The 17,541-nt window shown below is 43.3% G+C and overlaps 1 protein-coding gene across 8 annotated transcripts in view; it reads left to right on the top strand.

The window, feature by feature from the left end:
* Positions 1-8,659: 8,659 nt before the first annotated feature.
* Positions 8,660-17,541, top strand: part of NRCAM (neuronal cell adhesion molecule) — a 96,617-nt gene continuing 87,735 nt past the window's right edge. For 3 of the 8 annotated variants that reach the window (XM_039343467.1, XM_039343465.1, XM_039343466.1), the window contains exons 1-2: positions 8,667-8,716; positions 9,173-9,349. In XM_039343467.1, the coding sequence (XP_039199401.1) occupies positions 9,262-9,349 (88 nt within the window). In that variant the 5' untranslated portion in view covers positions 8,667-8,716; positions 9,173-9,261. Of the gene's footprint in view, positions 8,717-9,172; positions 9,350-17,541 lie in introns of all 8 variants that reach the window. The other 5 variants (XM_039343473.1, XM_039343472.1, XM_039343471.1 and 2 more) reach the window with 5 other exon arrangements.

Here is a 17,541-nt window from a genome sequence, read left to right as displayed (position 1 = left end):
CTTTATGGCCCTCACTTCCTTCAGTATACTTCCAAAGGAACTGATGTGTTTATGCAACCTCAAGAGTTTGAATGTAGTTAGCACCAAAGAACCCTTAACCATAACAAAGGGGCGTATTTACCTTTCATGTAGTTTATCTGAAGTCCTCCTCCAGACGGAAGAAAGGAATCAGGGTGGAATTGTGATGCCTGAAACTATCACTTGGAAGGGGGGGGTGATTGGGTGGGACTACTGGGAACCCCTTAAAACGCTTGAATGTGAGAGCTGGAGACCCCACTTCCCTGTCTACCCGCCTGCAATAACCATTTTCTCTTAATACAGGATTCCTGTTGGAAGAATTATTCCAAGAGTTCTGTCTTCTTAGATGCAAAGTGGGGTGGGTCCTTACATTAGACAGGACTTCCAAAATTAATCCACCTGGAAGGGAGACCCTTGCCGGGGGATTTTGCAAAAAATTTACCATGTCAGACAATGGAGCAAGAGAGGGGAAAACTCCCTGGAAAGAGAGCCGCTGACCCAGTTGGAACCTTGCCAGATGTTGGGATCCGAGAGGTCAGATTCCTCAGGAGAAGAAGTGGTGGAGACACAGGACCACAAGCCTCACTGGTCGATGGGCGTTGGAAAGAAAAGTGAGTGGGGAAAGGAATCAAGAAAGGTGACCCTGAGAAGGGGGACCAAGCAACCAGAATGGAAGCAGGAGATGGAGAAATCCCTGCACACAAGTGAAGAGGGAGGAAGCTGGGCACCGTACTCAGACTGGATCCTAGAGAAAGCTATTGACCTGATAAAGAGAACTCTCAGCTCCCTAGGAGAGGAGAATCCTGAGCCCTACGGCCACCCCAGCTCCTGGAGCCGCAAAGGGAGAGACACCGAGGGGGACATGGAATCTGCAACCCCGGGGACATCTACTGATCCAGTAGCCCCCACCCCCTACTGGACCACAGATGGCAATCTCGACGGAAGACACTACCACCAACAACGGAGGCACCGATCCATTCCAAGATGTCCACTGTTGGAGGTGAAATTCAAAGGGGAGCCAACATGCTTGGGGTTTTTCCTAACCCAAGTCCTCAGCTACATGGAGGAATATGGGCAGGACATTCCCAGCGACAAAGCCCGCATCCGGATCGTGCAATCTGCCCTGGATGGACCGGCTGCAGATTGGGTGGTGAACGTGCATGACTCCAATGCCCCAGAACTCAAGTAACTTCAACCCGTTTCATGTCCTCTCTGAGAAGATGATTTGAAGACCCCCTGGCTGATCGCAAAGCCCGTGAAAGGATAAAAATGATGAGGCAAGGGCAAACGCACTGTGGCTGCGAATGTATACACAAGATTCCGGGGACCACTTGGCCAGCAAACTGAACTTGCCAGGATAGACCAATCCTCATTAGCCATTGCAAAGAAGACTAAACGACTGTCTATATGACGCTTGCCTGCCCCGAGGGGACCCACACCAACTTGAGGAATGGTACATCTTGGCAGAGGAAACAGAGATCGACATATTGAAAAGACACCGCTGAGGAAAACAATGGAGCCGCCCCCCCGCCTGAGCTGACACACGAACCGGTGAAATCATCGGCTACAGCCAAGAAGCAAATGGGGTGTTTCAAGTGCGGAAGAGAAGGGCATCGAGCTGTAGAATGCTGCTCAAAGGCCCCCCAGCACAACCCAGACAGATCCCCAATCAACAAACCCAGAGGGTATTCAGCTAAGCCAAAAGAAACAGCCATGAAAATGATGGAAATTGCAGAAAACCCCACCTCTGCTCACCAAGGGGAAAGAACTCCAGCATACACCACAGGGCCGGTGGATGCCTCAGATGACAGCTCGGAGGGCGAACCCCTGGTAAGTGGATGCATCACACCCATCTTCAAAACAGTGACTATATTAATCCCCCCCATGCCCGAAGCTGTGAAGGTGAAAGCCTTAATAGACTCTGGCTGCACCCGCGGCCTCATTAGCCCAACACGAGTGGGGAATCTGGGCATCCCATCCAGGAGACTGGAACAACCAATCTCATTTGGCCAGCTAGATGGATCCATAGCAGGGGGGGTGCCAGCTACCCTAGCCACTTTGCCAATACATCTCTCCCTGGGCAACCAGGAAGAGGACTGAACGTTTGTGGTGACCCCAGGTATGGAATGCCCAATGATTCTAGGGATGGAATGGTTGAAAAAATGGAACCCCTGGGTAAATTGGAGGACTGACATGAATCAAATTCCCGAAGGGGGACCCTATGGACTTAAACCCCAGGGAGGCTACCAGCATCAAGAATAGAAAAAGCAATCCATAGAAAAGGAAAAAAGATTAAAGAAAACCAGAGGAATATAGGGACCTTGCCTGAAGTCTTCAGTGAGGGAGAGGGCGGAATGAGTTTCCCCCACCGACCCACAGACTGTACCATTGAATTCAAGCCTGGGGCAAAACTCCCGAAGCCCAGATTATACTCCATGAGCCCAAAGGAGAAGGAGGAAATGGAAAGATTTATAAAAAAAAACCTGGAGGGAGGTTTCATTGAACCAGCTAAGCCTAAAGTGGCTGCCCCGGTCCTTTTTAGAGAGAAGAAGGATGGCTCTTTACGTTTATGCGTGGATTATAGGGCCCTGAACACAATCAGTGAAAGCAACCTATACCCGCTGCCCCTCATGAAAGACATGCTGTCACACCTATCGAAAGGGAAAATTTTTTCTAACCTAGACTTAAGGGAAGCTTACTATCGAGTAAGAATCAAGGAAGGGGACGAATGGAAGACTGCATTTAACTGCCCCATGGGGTGCTATCAATTCAAAGTCTTGCCATTTGGATTACAAGGGGGCCCTGCAGTCTTTATGCAATTAATCAATGACGTTCTAAGGAAGCACCTGTTTAAGGGGGTCCTTGTTTACTTGGACGACATTCTTATCTTGACTGAAACAAAAGAAGAACACGTCAAACTTGTCAGAGCGGTTTTAAAGAAGCTGCGAGCCGCTCACCTATATGCCAAACTCTCAAAATGCGAATTCCACCAGGAAAGGATAGACTACCTAGGCTATCGCATATCCCCACAGGGCATTGAAATGGACCCGGAGAAGGTCAAAGCAGTACTAAATTGGGCACCACCCCGCACAAGAAAGCAACTAAAAAGTTTCCTGGGCTTTGCAAATTTTTACCGCCAATTCATCCCCTCATTTGCACAGATAGCCTTGCCCCTCACCAACTTACTAAAAACGAAGGGAACATCCTCAGTAAAACCTAGCCAGCCACTAACAGGGACAATGGAGTGCCAAGCAGCGTTTGAGAGACTAAAGAGACTTTTTTCTGCCGAACCAGTACTAAGGCACCCAGACATGGACAAACCCTTCATAATACAGGCAGATGCAAGGGATGTGGCAGTGGGGGCTGTGCTATTACAAGAAAATGATGATGCAGTATTGCAACCCTGTGCATATACATCTAAGAAACTCACGGAAACAGAACAGCGCTGGCCCGTATGGGAGAAGGAGGCTTATGGGATACGTTGGGCAGTACTCACGTGGCGACAGTTCCTGGAAGGCAACAAAATCCCCTTCCAGGTATGGACTGATCACAAAAATTTAGAAGCCCTGAAAACTTCCAGGAAACTCAATCCCAAACAAGCCCGCTGGTCCCAGCATTTTCACCAATTCCAATTTAAGCCCAAACATTTACCAGGAAGAAAGAACTTCCTGGCAGATGCACTATCTCGCATGCCCCAATATAACAGCGCACGAACCACAGACTCTAGACCAATAATGGCAGAGTCACAACTGGCAGCACCAGTACCCACAAGAACCCAAGCCAAAATAAAACCACAACTGGACAGCCAAACTGGGATTGAATTCAGAAAAAGCTTGGAAACAGATGAATGGTTCCAGAAAAACAAAAATGTGTGCACAATGAGAGACGGGTTGCCTTGGGTAGGGGAAAAGTTATATATACAAACAACTCAAAGAGTAACTTTCATGCACCTTTGCCATGACACAAAATCAGCAGGGCATTTTGGATTTGTAAAAACTTTACACTTAATTAAACGGCAATTTTGGTGGCCATCAATAAAAAAAGGACATAGAAAGTTATGTTGCCAGCTGCCCAACCTGTGCATCAGCAAAGAGGTTGCAAGGGAAATCGCCAGGGCTATTACAAACAGTGGCAAGTCCCTCAGCCCCCTGGAGGGAAATAGCCATGGATTTTATAGTGGAATTGCCAGAAAGCAATGGGAATACTGTTATCTGGACAGTCACGGACCTATTTTACAAACAGGTGCACTTTATCCCTTGCCAGAAGATTCCCACTGCAAAGGCCTTAGCAAAACTTTTCATCCAGCACATTTACAGATTGCACGGGGCACCCCAACGCATCATCTCTGATAGGGGAGTGCACTTTACGTCTGCATTTTGGAAGGAATTTTTATCCCTCTTAGGGACCACTCAGGGACTGACATCTAGCCATCACCCTCAGACAGATGGACAAACAGAACGCTGCCATTCGGTACTTGAGCAATATTTGAGATGTTTTTTAAATTTCCAACAGAGTGATTGGACGGGCTTACTTCCTTTTGCAGAAGTCGCCTACAATAATGCAGTCCACTCCAGCACAGGCTACACTCCTTTTCAAATAGCCAACGGTCAAAGTTTCAACCCTATGCCAGAGTTAACCCCAAACGAACCAACGATCCCTTCACTGAAAGAATGGATGGAAAACCTACAAAACACCTGGCCAATAGTCAGAAAATCACTAGATGAAGCTAGGCGGGCATACAAACACAAGCCGATAAAAAAAGGGTTGAGCCTACACCATTCATTATAGGAGAAATGGTGTACTTATCTACAAAATACCTAAAATCCCTACAGCCCTGTAAAAAACTTGGATCAAAATATATAGGACCTTTTCCAATTAAAAGAATCATAAATCCAGTAACAGTAGAATTAGAATTACCCAAAAATCTCAGGCAAATACACCCAATTTTTCATTGCAGCCTGCTGAAAAGAGAGCATCAGTCACCTCTACGGCCAAAAATCCCCCCCCCACCACCTCCAATCATGGTGGAGGGTGAACAACACTTCGAAATAAAAGAGATCCTTGACTCTAGGAGATATCATGGAACAACTCAGTACCTAGTTGCCTGGAAACACCTCCCTGCCTCACAAAATGAGTGGGTTCATAAACGTCATGTCAGAGCCCCGAAGCTATTGAAGAAGTTTCACACAGAGTATCCTAACAAGCCTGACTAAATTTTATACTTGTGTTTTCTTTCAGGTGGATTTCTCTTATTGTTAAGAGGGGCCGGATGTCAGAATCCAATTATATTTCATCTTTAAATTATCAAATATAGAAACTCCCAATTCTGCCTTCTCTGGATTCTGCCATAAGAGGGAGAGAAGGGGGAGAACAAAGGGGCTTTATGGCCCTCACTTCCTTCTTTACACTTCAAAGAGCTAAATGCTGAATGTGTGTTTATTGTAACCTCGAAGTGTTAGCATACCAAAGGAGAGTAATTGCCTTTCATGTAGTTATCTGAAGTCTCCATCCAGACGGAAGAAAGAAGAAAGGGAGTGGAATTGTGATACTTGAAACTATCACTGGAAGGGGGGTTGATTGGGTGGGACTACTGGGGAACCCCTTAAAACCTTGAATGGGAGAGCTTGGACCCCAAGTCCTGTCTAGCATGCCTGCAACCATTTTCTCTTAATAAAGGATTCCTGTTGGAAGAATTATTCCAAGAGTTCTGTCTTCTTAAGATGCAAAGTGGGGTGAGTCCTTACATAGACCTTACGTTTCAGGTTCCTATGGAGAATAGATCTTTACAGCATCGGACTTTCCTTTCACCACCAGATGCATCCACAGCTGAGCGTCCTTTTGGCTTTGGCCCAGACGCTTCACTCTTTCTGGCGCTACTAGTACTAGCCCTCTGCTCTTCCCCAGTAGCATATTGGATACCTTCCGACCTGAGGGGCTCATCTTCCAGCGTCATATCTTTTTGCCTTTTGGTACTGTCCATGGGGTTTTCATGGCAAAGATACTGGAGTTGGTTGCCATTTTCTTTCCAGTGGATCACATTTTGTCAGAACTCTCTGCTATGACCTGTCCGTCTTGGGTGGCCCTGCACGGCATAGCTCATAGCTCCATTGAGTTACGCAAGCCCCTTCACCACAACAAGGCAGTAATCCATGATTAACTAATTAATATGTAACAAAGCATAACATTTATTTTCTTTTATAACCAGGAAGGAAAAAGAAATTAAACAAAACTGTTTGTAACATTCCCACAGTGAAACTAGAAGAGTTTTCAGAGAGAAAATATTCTAAAGAGTCTCTGTAAATCCTGGAACATGCAGTATAATACTGAATGGTCTCTCTATGTAATCCTGACATTAAATGAAATTTCCATTCCAAATTTAATTCTTTCCTTGATGCATATACAAAAAAGTAATCCTATATGGTTTTTCAGTAGCACCAAAAAACTAATTGAACATGACTACCTATTTGATGTGCTGCCATGAATGGTGTCTTTCACTGCAGCAACATAGAAATATAATAGACCAATCAATAAATAAAATTGTATAAATTAGTTGGTACTTTGTATATTTGTCAAGTGTACAAGTTATGCATATTGTATGCCATTGTTTTGCATCTTGTGGTGTATGTTGTTTAGTGGCCTTTACAGAAAAATAATGTATAATTATATTTTTTTTATTCAGTAAATAAAAACTGAAAATAAAACAAGTTATTCTTACAGCAGAATGGCTTATAATGGAAGGGGCAATGTCAGCTCCAGTATAGGTAGTTCTCAACTTGCAACCACAATTCAGCCCTAAATTTTAAGTTGCTAAGTGGGAAATTTGTTAAAAGAGTTTTGCCCCAATTTATGACTTTTCTTGCCACATTTCTTAATTGCAGTTGCATTGCAGTTAAATTAGTAACACAGTTGTTAAGTGAATCTAGTTTCCCCATTGACTTTGCTTGTCAGAAGGATGCAAAAGGTGATCACATGACCCCAGGACACTCAACTGTCATAAATGTGAGTCAGTTGTCAAACATCCAAATGTAAATCACGTGATCATGGGGATGCTGCAATGGTTATAAGTGTGAAAAATGGTCATAACTTACTGTTTTCAGTGCCTTTGTAACTTTGAATGGTGTCTAAGCAAAATGTTGTAAGTTGAGGACTACCTGTACTTCAGATTTCCTTTGCTCTTCATAGCTGTTCTATCCCTTGCAGGTGAGGCTGCATTACCCAGCCTCTTACAGACTAAACATGATAATCCTCATGTCTTCACTCAGCATTCAGTGACATTTGAACAACATCAAATCACTATTCCTGACTCAGAAAATCTCTGATCTCAGGATCCCAGTGATATTCATGCTTCCCCTTTCCAGATAACTACTTCATAAATCTGCCTTCTTTCACTATTTTTGAACTTCTTTTTTTACAATTTAACTTCTACTTTTCTTCTACTTTCAAATCTGCCTGAAATTCTGTACATTTTTTAAAATATTAATCTTCTCCAGGTGCATTTACAATGGGGATTTTATAATTGTCTATTAGAAGAAGCCTTTACTGATTTCAGCTTTCTGAATTAAATACACTGACTTCCTATCAAATTCTTGTTCTAGACTCAGCTTGCATAAATATTTTATGTATCCAAAACTGATCTTACTGAGGCAATATGTGGCTGTTCAGAAATATTAGTGGTACCATACATTTTCAAATAGCCAGTTTTGTGTAGTGGTTAAAGCATCAAGCTAGAAATCAGAAGACATTGAGTTCTAGTCCCCCCTGGGGCATGAAGCTAGCTGGGTGACCTTGAGCCAGTCACTTTCTCTCAACCCTACAAAGGAGGCAAATTTCTCCAGGCAGTATCTGAGGATCAGATACAATTGAGAAGAAGAAAAAATCAAATATGTATTGGACTGAAATGTTGCCTGGCAAATAAAGGATCTGTTTCAATATACTTGATATAGATCCTGCTTTCTGTCCAACTTATGATAATACATCTTTTTCTTTCCCCCTCCAATTTTAAATATATGAATGCAACAATTTTCTGGAAAAGCAGGAAAGGAGTGAAGATCCAGATATTCTACAAGGCTAGGGCCAGGATATTAATGGGGCCACCATAGTTTGCTTAATGTAGGAACATTAATAGTAAGAAGGATATAATGTGTTCATAAATCATAGAAAGTATACATTATAGTTTATATGATTTTGGAAGAGAAATAATGTTTAAGGATGTTAATGTAATGCCAAAATATTATACCCAAATTATTTGTAAACTGGTCCTCTGAGTAAATGAGACAGAATATGATATCGTTGATGCCTGAAATAATGACACTTAGTAAGAGTAAAACCTGTAAGAGATTCAAATTCACTCTCAAAAATATTTCCTAAATATTCTGTCTTCTTTTTGAAGATGACTCACTTTTTGTCTTCACTTAGGAAGGAGCTGGGAACCAACTCCCTGAACCAGTGGTGGGATTCAAATACCTGAACAACCGGTTAGATTATGTGATGCAGGCCTGGGCCTCCAATGCCAAAAACGGACTTCCGGAAGTGGCATCATGCACTTTCGATGGGCCATTCTAGACCTGGGAGGCCTCCAGGCCTCTGATGCCTAGAAGTGGAAGTGGTATCCATACACTTCTGGTGGGCTGTTCTAGGCCTGGGAGGCCTCCGAGGCCTAGACTAGACTTCCAGAAGCCAGCCAGTTCTTCGAATTCAGGTAAATTTAGCTACCAGTTCTCCTGAACAGGTGCGAACTGGCTGAATGCTACCACTGCCCTGAACCATACAGACATAGGAATGTGTATTTTTTTCTGAGCTACAACACAGCACCAGCTACCTAAGAAGGAAAATTAAATTAATTTTGACAAAGTTCATTGCTGTTTTGCTATATTGTTATCAAAGAATGTCTTCATATATTTCTAATTTGCCATCAGAATTTCTGCATAGAATCAGTTTGAAACCTCTTTTATATAAAAAGTAAAATACAGTATTAGAATTGTATTTGGAGTCCCTATGTTTTACATGTTATTTTACATGTTATATTCCATATGCTGATATTTGTTTATTTTTATGATTGATGAAACAGTCATAATATAGAATCATACTAATTTGTAACTCAAGATAATTACAGCATTCATTTCTCTTTTTCTGTGTGGCATTGCTTCTTTTCTAGATTGCACAACTTTATTCCAGAAATCTTAAAGAACAGAAAGTTGAGCTTGTAACTCTAGAATGAATTTCATGGTCCATCTTTGAATAAGTATGGATATTCACAGCATCTTTGGAGAAAGAATACATTTGGTTCTTTTTTTATGCCAAATTATTACTGCGTTGGATGTACCTCTTGATTGTAAGTACTAACAGTTCACAATCTAGGGAAAGATATTGATTGAACAGATTGTTATAAACAAATATCTTGATAACCTAGAACAAATCTATATACCAATATAGCATTAAAAAGAATATGTGTATATGTACATATATCCAAAGACACTTTTTCACTTCCCTTAGTTGCAGGCAGTTCTTGTTCATTATAAAAGTTTGTTTTTCCTTTTCGCCTCAATGTTCCATTAATAATTACATTGTTGTACATTTGCCATGTCAGCATGTAGAATATATCCAAAATTAACAATTAGCATTCTGATTATCTTAGCACTCATAACCTATTTAGTGATTTAGCAATGAAAAGTATATTTAACAGAATACAATTGAAAATATTTGAAAGGCAGCGTAAGGACCCACCTCAACTAACCACCCAAGAAAGCAGAACTCTTGAAACAAGCATTGTCTCAAAAGGAAACTTTTATTAGGGGTCAGTGACAGTAGGGAAATCAAGGTGAGATCTGGGGGAAATCCTAATATGGTAAGCTAAACCAGCAATATTCCTCCTCCCACCAGTCATAGTGTCCATTTGAAATCCAGCCAATCCACAGGTGGCACAATGTGTGGGTAACTGGAACAGTTGGCACGCATCTCAAGGTCTTCTCCAGTTTCGTTTCTCTGCAACCGTCTCCCTGATAAGGGAAACACAATCCTATCTCAAGTGGATAGAGGTGGGAGAGGAAAAGTAGAAAGAGAAAGTTATCCCAAGTGAAAGCAAATTCCCCCCTCCTCCCAGCAGAATGGCAGGCCCCAAAACAAGAGCATATATGCAGGGAAAATAATAAGGATTTGGGGACCTGACATACGCCCCCTAAAAGAACAGGAAATCCACCTATAAGACAAAAAGGGAGGGGACCAGGCACATCAATTAGGTTTATCAGGATCTTGAGAATGGAGGCGACTTAGAAGTTTAGGGGCTCTAATATGTTTCTTGTACACCCAGTCATTCTGGGTGGAAGGGAGATTCTTTCAAGCTATTGTATCACCCCATGGTGTGTTTGAAAGTCCAAAATGTTGTTCACCCTCAACCATGATAGACATGGGCACTGGAGGTGCAGGAGGCCTGAGGTTAGAAATAATCTCCAGTTTGAGTAAGCTGCAGCGGAAAATAGGGTGGATTTTCTGTGAGATCTTTGGCAAATCCAATTCCACCATCACAGGGTTTATGATGCATTTGATAGGGAAAGGTCCAACAAATTTAGGACATCACTTCTTAGAAGGTTGTAAAGACCAAGACTACTTTGTGGAGAGGTATACTCGATCCCCAACTTTACAGTCAGGTCCAGAAATATTGGGACATCGACACAATTCGAACATCTTTGGCTCTATACACCACCACAATGGAGTTGGAATGAAACAAACACAATGTGCTTTAACTGTAGACTGTCAGCTTTAATTTGAGGGTATGTACATCCAACTCAGGTGAATGGGGTAGGACTTACAGCAATTTGCATATGTGCCTCCCACTTGTTAAGGGACAAAAGGTAATGGGACAATTGGCTTCTCAGCTGTTCCATGGCCAGGTGTGTGATATTCCCTCATTACCCCAATTACAATGTGAAGAGGCCCAGAGTTCATTTCAAGTGTGCTATTTGCATTTGGAATCTGTTGCTGTCAACTCTCAAGATGAGATCCGAAGAGCTGTCACTATCAGTGAAGCAAGCCATCATTAGGTTGAAGAAACAAAACAAACCCATCAGAGAGATAGCAAGAACATTAGGCGTGGCCAAAACAACTGTTTGGAACATTCTCAAAAAGAAGGAATGCACCAGTGAGCTCAGCAACACTAAAAGACCCGGGAGACCACGGAAAACAACTGTGGTGGATGACCGAAGAATTCTTTCCCTGGTGAAGAAAACATCCTTCACAACAGTTGGTCAGATAAAGAACACTCTCCAGGAGGTAGGTGTATGTGTGTCAAAGTCAACAATCAAGAGAAGACTTCACCAGAGTGAATACAGAGGGTTCACCACAAGATGTAAACCATTGGTGAACCTCAAAAACAGGAAGGCCAGATTAGAGTTTGCCAAACAACATCTAACAAAGCCTTCACAGTTCTGGAACAAGATCCTATGGACAGATGAGACCAAGATCAACTTGTACCAGAGTGATGGGAAGAGAAGAATATGGAGAAGGAAAGGAACTGCTCATGATCCTAAGCATATCACCTCATCAGTGAAGCGTGGTGGTAGTGTCATGGTGTGGGCATGTATGGCTGCCAATGGAACTGGTTCTCTTGTATTTATTGATGATGTGACTGCTGACAAAAGCAGCAGGATGAATTCTGAAGTGTTTCGGGCAATATTATCTGTTCACATTCAGCTAAATGCTGCAGAACTCATTGGACGGCGCTTCACAGTGCAGATGGACAATGACCCAAAGCATACTGCAAAAGCAACCAAAGAGTTTGTGAAGGGACAGAAGTGGAATGTTATGCAATGGCCAAGTCAATCACCTGACCTGAATCCCATTGAGCATGCATTTCACTTGCTGAAGACAAAACTGAAGGGAAAATGCCCCAAGAACAAGCAGGAACTGAAGACAGTTGCAGTAGAGGCCTGGCAGAGCATCACCAGGGATGAAACCCAGCGTCTGGTGATGTCTATGCGTTCCAGACTTCAGGCTGTGATTGACTGCAAAGGATTTGCAACCAAGATTAAGAAGGGAAAGTTTGATTTATGATTATTATTCTGTCCCATTACCTTTGGTCCCTTAACAAGTGGGAGGCACATATGCAAACTGCTGTAAGTCCTACCCCGTTTACCTGAGTTGGATGTACATACCCGCAAATTAAAGCTGACAGTCTACAGTTAAAGCACATTGTGTTTGTTTCATTCCAACTCCATTGTGGTGGTGTATAGAGCCAAAGATGTTCGAATTGTGTCGATGTCCCAATATTTCTGGACCTGACTGTATATGGTTTTTGTTCCACCCTCCATTTATTGGCTTGAGTCTTATAGGCCTCCCTGGCTTCACCCAGAGCTTTCCTGAATACTGGCCAGGTATTTTGTAACTGTTTAATCCATCCCTGCAAGGAGGGGATTTCAGGCTCCTTGGTAGGAAGTTCGGGCATGGCCACAAATGTTTGGCCATTAGCTACTTGAAATGGAATGAAACCTGTATTGGAGTGCACAGCATTATTATAAGCAACCTCAGCTAATGGTAACAGGTCAAACCAATTGTCCTGCTGATAATAATAAAACATCTCAGGTATTGTTCTAGAACTGAGTTCAGTCTCTCTGTCCCTCCATTCATTTGAGGATGATGTGAAGATGATAACCCTTGACTAGAACCCATCAGGTCCAGAAAAGCTTTCCTGAATTTAGAGGTGAATTGAATCCCTCTGTCTGAAATTATACGTCGTGGGTTCCCATGAAAGCGAGATATGTTTTACACAAAGAGTTTAGCTAAAGTTTTTGCATTTGAGATCTTGGGGCATGGAATGAAATGAACAAATCTATTACAACCCAAATTATAGTGTTTCTAGCACTTTCAGGCAGTTCCACAATAAAATCCATAGAGATATCTCCCCAGGGTGCTGACAGACTTGCTACCAGTTGAAGCAATCCTGGGGATTTCCCTTGCTGCCATTTAGCCGCTGTGCATGTGGGGCAGCTGGCTACATAGCTTTCTATGTTCTATTTCAATGCGGGCCACCAAAACTGCCTTTTAATGAGATGTAAGGTTTTTACAAATCCAAAATGTCCAGCAGTTTCAAATCATGCACTGCTTGCATTACTTTAAGCCTTAAGGCTGCTGCGACATAAAGTTTTCCCCCAATCCACAGTAATCCATCTTTCAACACACACAGGTTATTGTGGTTTCGAAACTACTCATCAGTCTCTAATGCAGTTTTAAAATCCTGTAACAAAGTCTTTCTGAAAGGAGCCATAGGTTTCGACTGAGCTCTGGTGATTACAGAGACTGCTAATTGATGGGGGTGTAAAAATGGTTTAGTCACCTCTGCTTTCTTACTGTTATATTGTGGTAATCTGGACAATGCGTCAGCTAAAAAATTCTTTCCCCCAGGGAGGTAGTGAATAGTGAAATCAAAACAATGGAAAAGTTGAGACTATCTTGCCTGTTTGAGGAAGAACTTCCTGGGGGTTTTCATTGCTTCAAGATTCTTATGATCAGTCCATACTTGAAACCGTATTTTACTCCCTTCCAGGAAATGCCTCCAAGTGAGGAGAGCCCATTGTACAGCATAAGCCTCCTTCTCCCAAGCTGCCCACCTCTGCTCAGTCTCTGATAATTTCCTATAGATGTATGCACAAGGTTGCAATTGTCCTTCTTTGATTCTCTGTAATAACACTGCTCCCACAGCCACAGCCACATCACTGGCATCAGCTTGAATTATAAATGGCTGTTCTTCGTCTGGATGTTTCAGAACCAGCTCCATAGAAAAAAGTCTCTTAAGTTTCTCCAGTATGCAGATGTAGCATCCACCGGTGGGTTATTTCAGCCTTCCTGCTCAGACAGACTAAGTTCGAAGTTCAGCCACACCTCCTTGGGGCTGTCCTTCCCCAGTTTTAACTTAGTCTTTTACTCAGAGCAGACACAATTTTGGGTAGCTCCTCTGCTAGACTAGAGTTATTTTATTTTATTTATTTTATTTTATTTTATTATTTATTTTATTTTATTTTATTATTTATTTTATTTTATTTTTTTATTTTATTTTATATTATATTTTATTTTTTATTTTTTTATTTTATTTTATTTTATTTATTATTTTATTATTTTATTTTATTTTATTTATTTTATTTTATTATTTATTTTATTTTATTTTATTATTTATTTTATTTTATTATTTTATTTTATTTTATTTTATTGCGTAGATAGTTGTTTTTGTTGTTTGTTTATTACTGTTAGCAGTTAGAATTGAAGGTGTTTAGCCAGGCAGAGCTTTTAGCCAGCAGAGGCTTGTGGGCCTCTGGGAGCGATCGCTTCGACTCCATCGGAAATACAAAGAGCACTGAACAGCTGTTCAGTGCTAAAACAGAGCCTGAATTCGGCGCTTAGGAGCGGTTTGCTTTCTAGTTGATTCCAGCGAAGCGCGGCTCAGTTGGGAGGCTTCGTTCTTCCCTTGTGGCCATGAGGCTCCAGCAGATGCAAGCCTGGATCTGGATCGCAGCGGAGGCTGCGCAACAACTGCAAGTGTTTTCTGCCTTATATATAAAGAAGGGGAAAAAGCAATTGTTGCAGGATTCCCCAGTATTGTTGTTATCCGGTGATTTTGGACGTTGGGGAAGTTCTCCCTGGGGCGTCACCATTTTGCAAGCTATGAGGCGTGCGGACGCCATTTTGAATTCCACCTTGAGGGTGGTAGCCATTGTAGGCCTCATCCCAGGCCTGAGTTTCCTACTATAGCCTACTGTGCTAGGCTCCTAAGGGGGAAAATTACACTGTATCTTGTTGGATTACCTTATTACTCCGAATGAAGGAGGAGTGAAATCAGAACATATACACATAATACACTGTTATAATTAAGGGACTATTTGCGTTACCTGTTCCTATAGCTCGCAGGCGCTGTTGTCAGCAGGGCCTAACCAGGCAGTTCTAGTGAACTGTCTGGCTGTTTGCCATTGCTGTTGTTTGGAGAATGGGAGCTTCCCTCTCTGACAACCAGATCTGCGTATTTTCCCCCCATTCCTGGATGTCTCTACTGGGAATATCTAGAGAGCGATGGCAGACAGTGAAACTCCTCAGACATCGCAGGGTTCTGGAATCCCCCCTACACAACCAAAGCGCAGATCTTCTGAATTGAATGTGGGGGGAAAGAAGAAGGCTAAAACCAAGCATTTAACCACCAAGGAACCCTCCAAGACTGCTGAGAGAGAGGCCTCAAGGAGACATCAGGCACTAGAAAAGGAATTTTCCAGAATGCAAAGGCTCAGGTCCAGTGAGGCTGAAGTGATTCCCCCTGTTTCACTGGACCGGTCCCCATTTGAGCCTCCAGGTGTGCCTTCTTATGATGCCCCCAGGGCTTAGTCTCCTCAAGGGGAAACTGAACAGGTTAGTCCCTATTCTTCTCCTTCTCATCTTCTTCCTCCTCCTCCACCACCTCCTTCTGTTTCTTCTGCTTCCATCACACAACCAGTTCCAGTGGCCGCACATTCCCCCACAGTGGTTGGTGCTCGTTCCACAGATCAGGCCATCTGGGCAGAACAGTTCCAGAGCTACATGCATCAGGCATTCAACCAATTTATGGCTTCTTCAATGAGTCAAGGGTTTCCCCAAGCACCACCACCTCCACCCATACCTGTATCACAGACGGGGCATGTTCAGATACCAGGTTCTGGAGTATCTGAAGCATCATCTCAATTAGGAGAAGGTGAATCAGTGGACCTGGAATCAGTGGATATTCTCATGTCAGAGGAAGAGGAGGCGGCCCCGGACCCAACTCCTACAACGGGTCTTTTTGATCCATCCCTGTTCAGATCTTTACTTCTGAAGGCCTGTACCATGGCCAATTTGGCCACGGAGCAGGAACCTAAACCATCTATTTCTGCTACACAGGAGTCTAATCCCTTATTTGCAGAAAAGGTAGTAGAGGATAAACAGATTCCTTGTCCTGCCATATTCCGTACTACTGTGGAAAAGCAGTGGGCTTCATTGGCCACTTTGCCTTCTCCCAATAGCACGGATAAGAAACTTTTTAATGTCTCTTCCTCCTTTGACTCTCTTCTAGAGGTGCCTACAGGGGACACTCCGTTCATCTCTCTGTTCTCCGCATCCACAATCCCTGGAGACATAGCAGAGAATCTGAAGGCAGAGGATAAAAGGTTTGAATTTTCCTTCCGCAGAGCTCACCAAGCCTCAGCATGGATAATTAAGGCAGCAACGTCCTCGTCCTTTTTCGCAAGGACATCCATTATGTGGTTTCATGAGGTACAAGCTCTGATTCCCCCTGAACAGGTGCGTACTCACCAGACATTAGGGAAACTGGTAGCGGCGTCAGAATATAGGGCTGACTCTTCCCTACAGTCTGCAAGTTCTCTGTTAGGTCCATTGCGGCCACGGTTTCTTCACGCAGACTCCTGTGGCTCAAACACTGGAAGACAGACTTGAAATCAAAGTGGCGCCTATCAACGGACACTTATAGTGGGAAGCAGCTATTTGGTCTGGTTCTTGAACCGTTCCTGATAGAAGGGAAGGATAAGCGCAAGGTTCTGGCGCACCCCTCTAAGAAGGTGGATAGAAGGCCTCAGCAGGAATTTCTCAGACAGGCCTTTCATGCCGGGGGTTCTTGGAAGGCCAGGCAGTCCTTTCGGAGTGGGCAAACCTGGGATTGGTCCAGAAGCTCTCACTCCTTCTCCCCCAGGCAGGATCGGCAACAGGACCACCAGGGTTCTGGAAATAAGGCCCAGTTCCAGTCCAAACATCCCTTTCAAGGGGCTGAGGGTCACCCGTTCAGGAAATCCAAGTGACGCCAGGGAGGACCCTCCCATAGGGGGTCGCTTAGCGCTGTTCAGCGACACTTGGGAGGTCATCACCAATGACACTTGGGTGCAGGAGACCATAAGATACGGTCTTGCTTTAGAGTTCCTCTCCATTCTGTCAGACCACTTCATTCAGTGCCCCACCTCAAGAAACGCTCAAAACTATCTCATCTACTACACATAGAGGCCATAGAACCGGTACCAAGGGATCAGATAGGAAAGGGGTACTACTATTCGTAGTTCCAAAGGCCTTGGGAGGTTGGAGGGCGATTCTAGATCTAAAGGGGCTAAATTACTTCCTAGCCTACAGGAGATTCAAAATGCAATCCCTCAAATCAATTCTGGCCAGCATCAGAAAAGGGGATTTTCTCTCCTCGATAGATTTGACCAAAGCGTATCTTCACATTCCCATCCTCCCACAACACCGCAAATTCCTCTGGTTTTGTTATGCGCACCGGCATTACCAATACAGAGCACTACTCTTCCGCCTCTCTTCGGCTCCTCGGGTATTCACAAAAATATTGGCAGTGATAGCAGCCCACCTCAGATTGGTGCCGGTGCGCGTACAATGTTACCTGGATGATATAATCATCCTATCCAGATCTTTCCATTCCACCCAATTGGACCTACAGATCACAATAGAGACAATGCAGGCACACGGATTCTAGATAAACTTCAAAAAGAGTCACATAGTCCCTTCCACTCGAATCCTCCACCT

This window comes from Crotalus tigris, unplaced genomic scaffold (assembly GCF_016545835.1).
Source record: "Crotalus tigris isolate CLP2741 ecotype Arizona unplaced genomic scaffold, ASM1654583v1 scf7180000017855.1216408, whole genome shotgun sequence".
NCBI lineage: Eukaryota > Metazoa > Chordata > Lepidosauria > Squamata > Viperidae > Crotalus > Crotalus tigris.
Note: the sequence above shows the minus strand (reverse complement) of the source record. Positions and strands in the feature narration are given on the sequence as shown.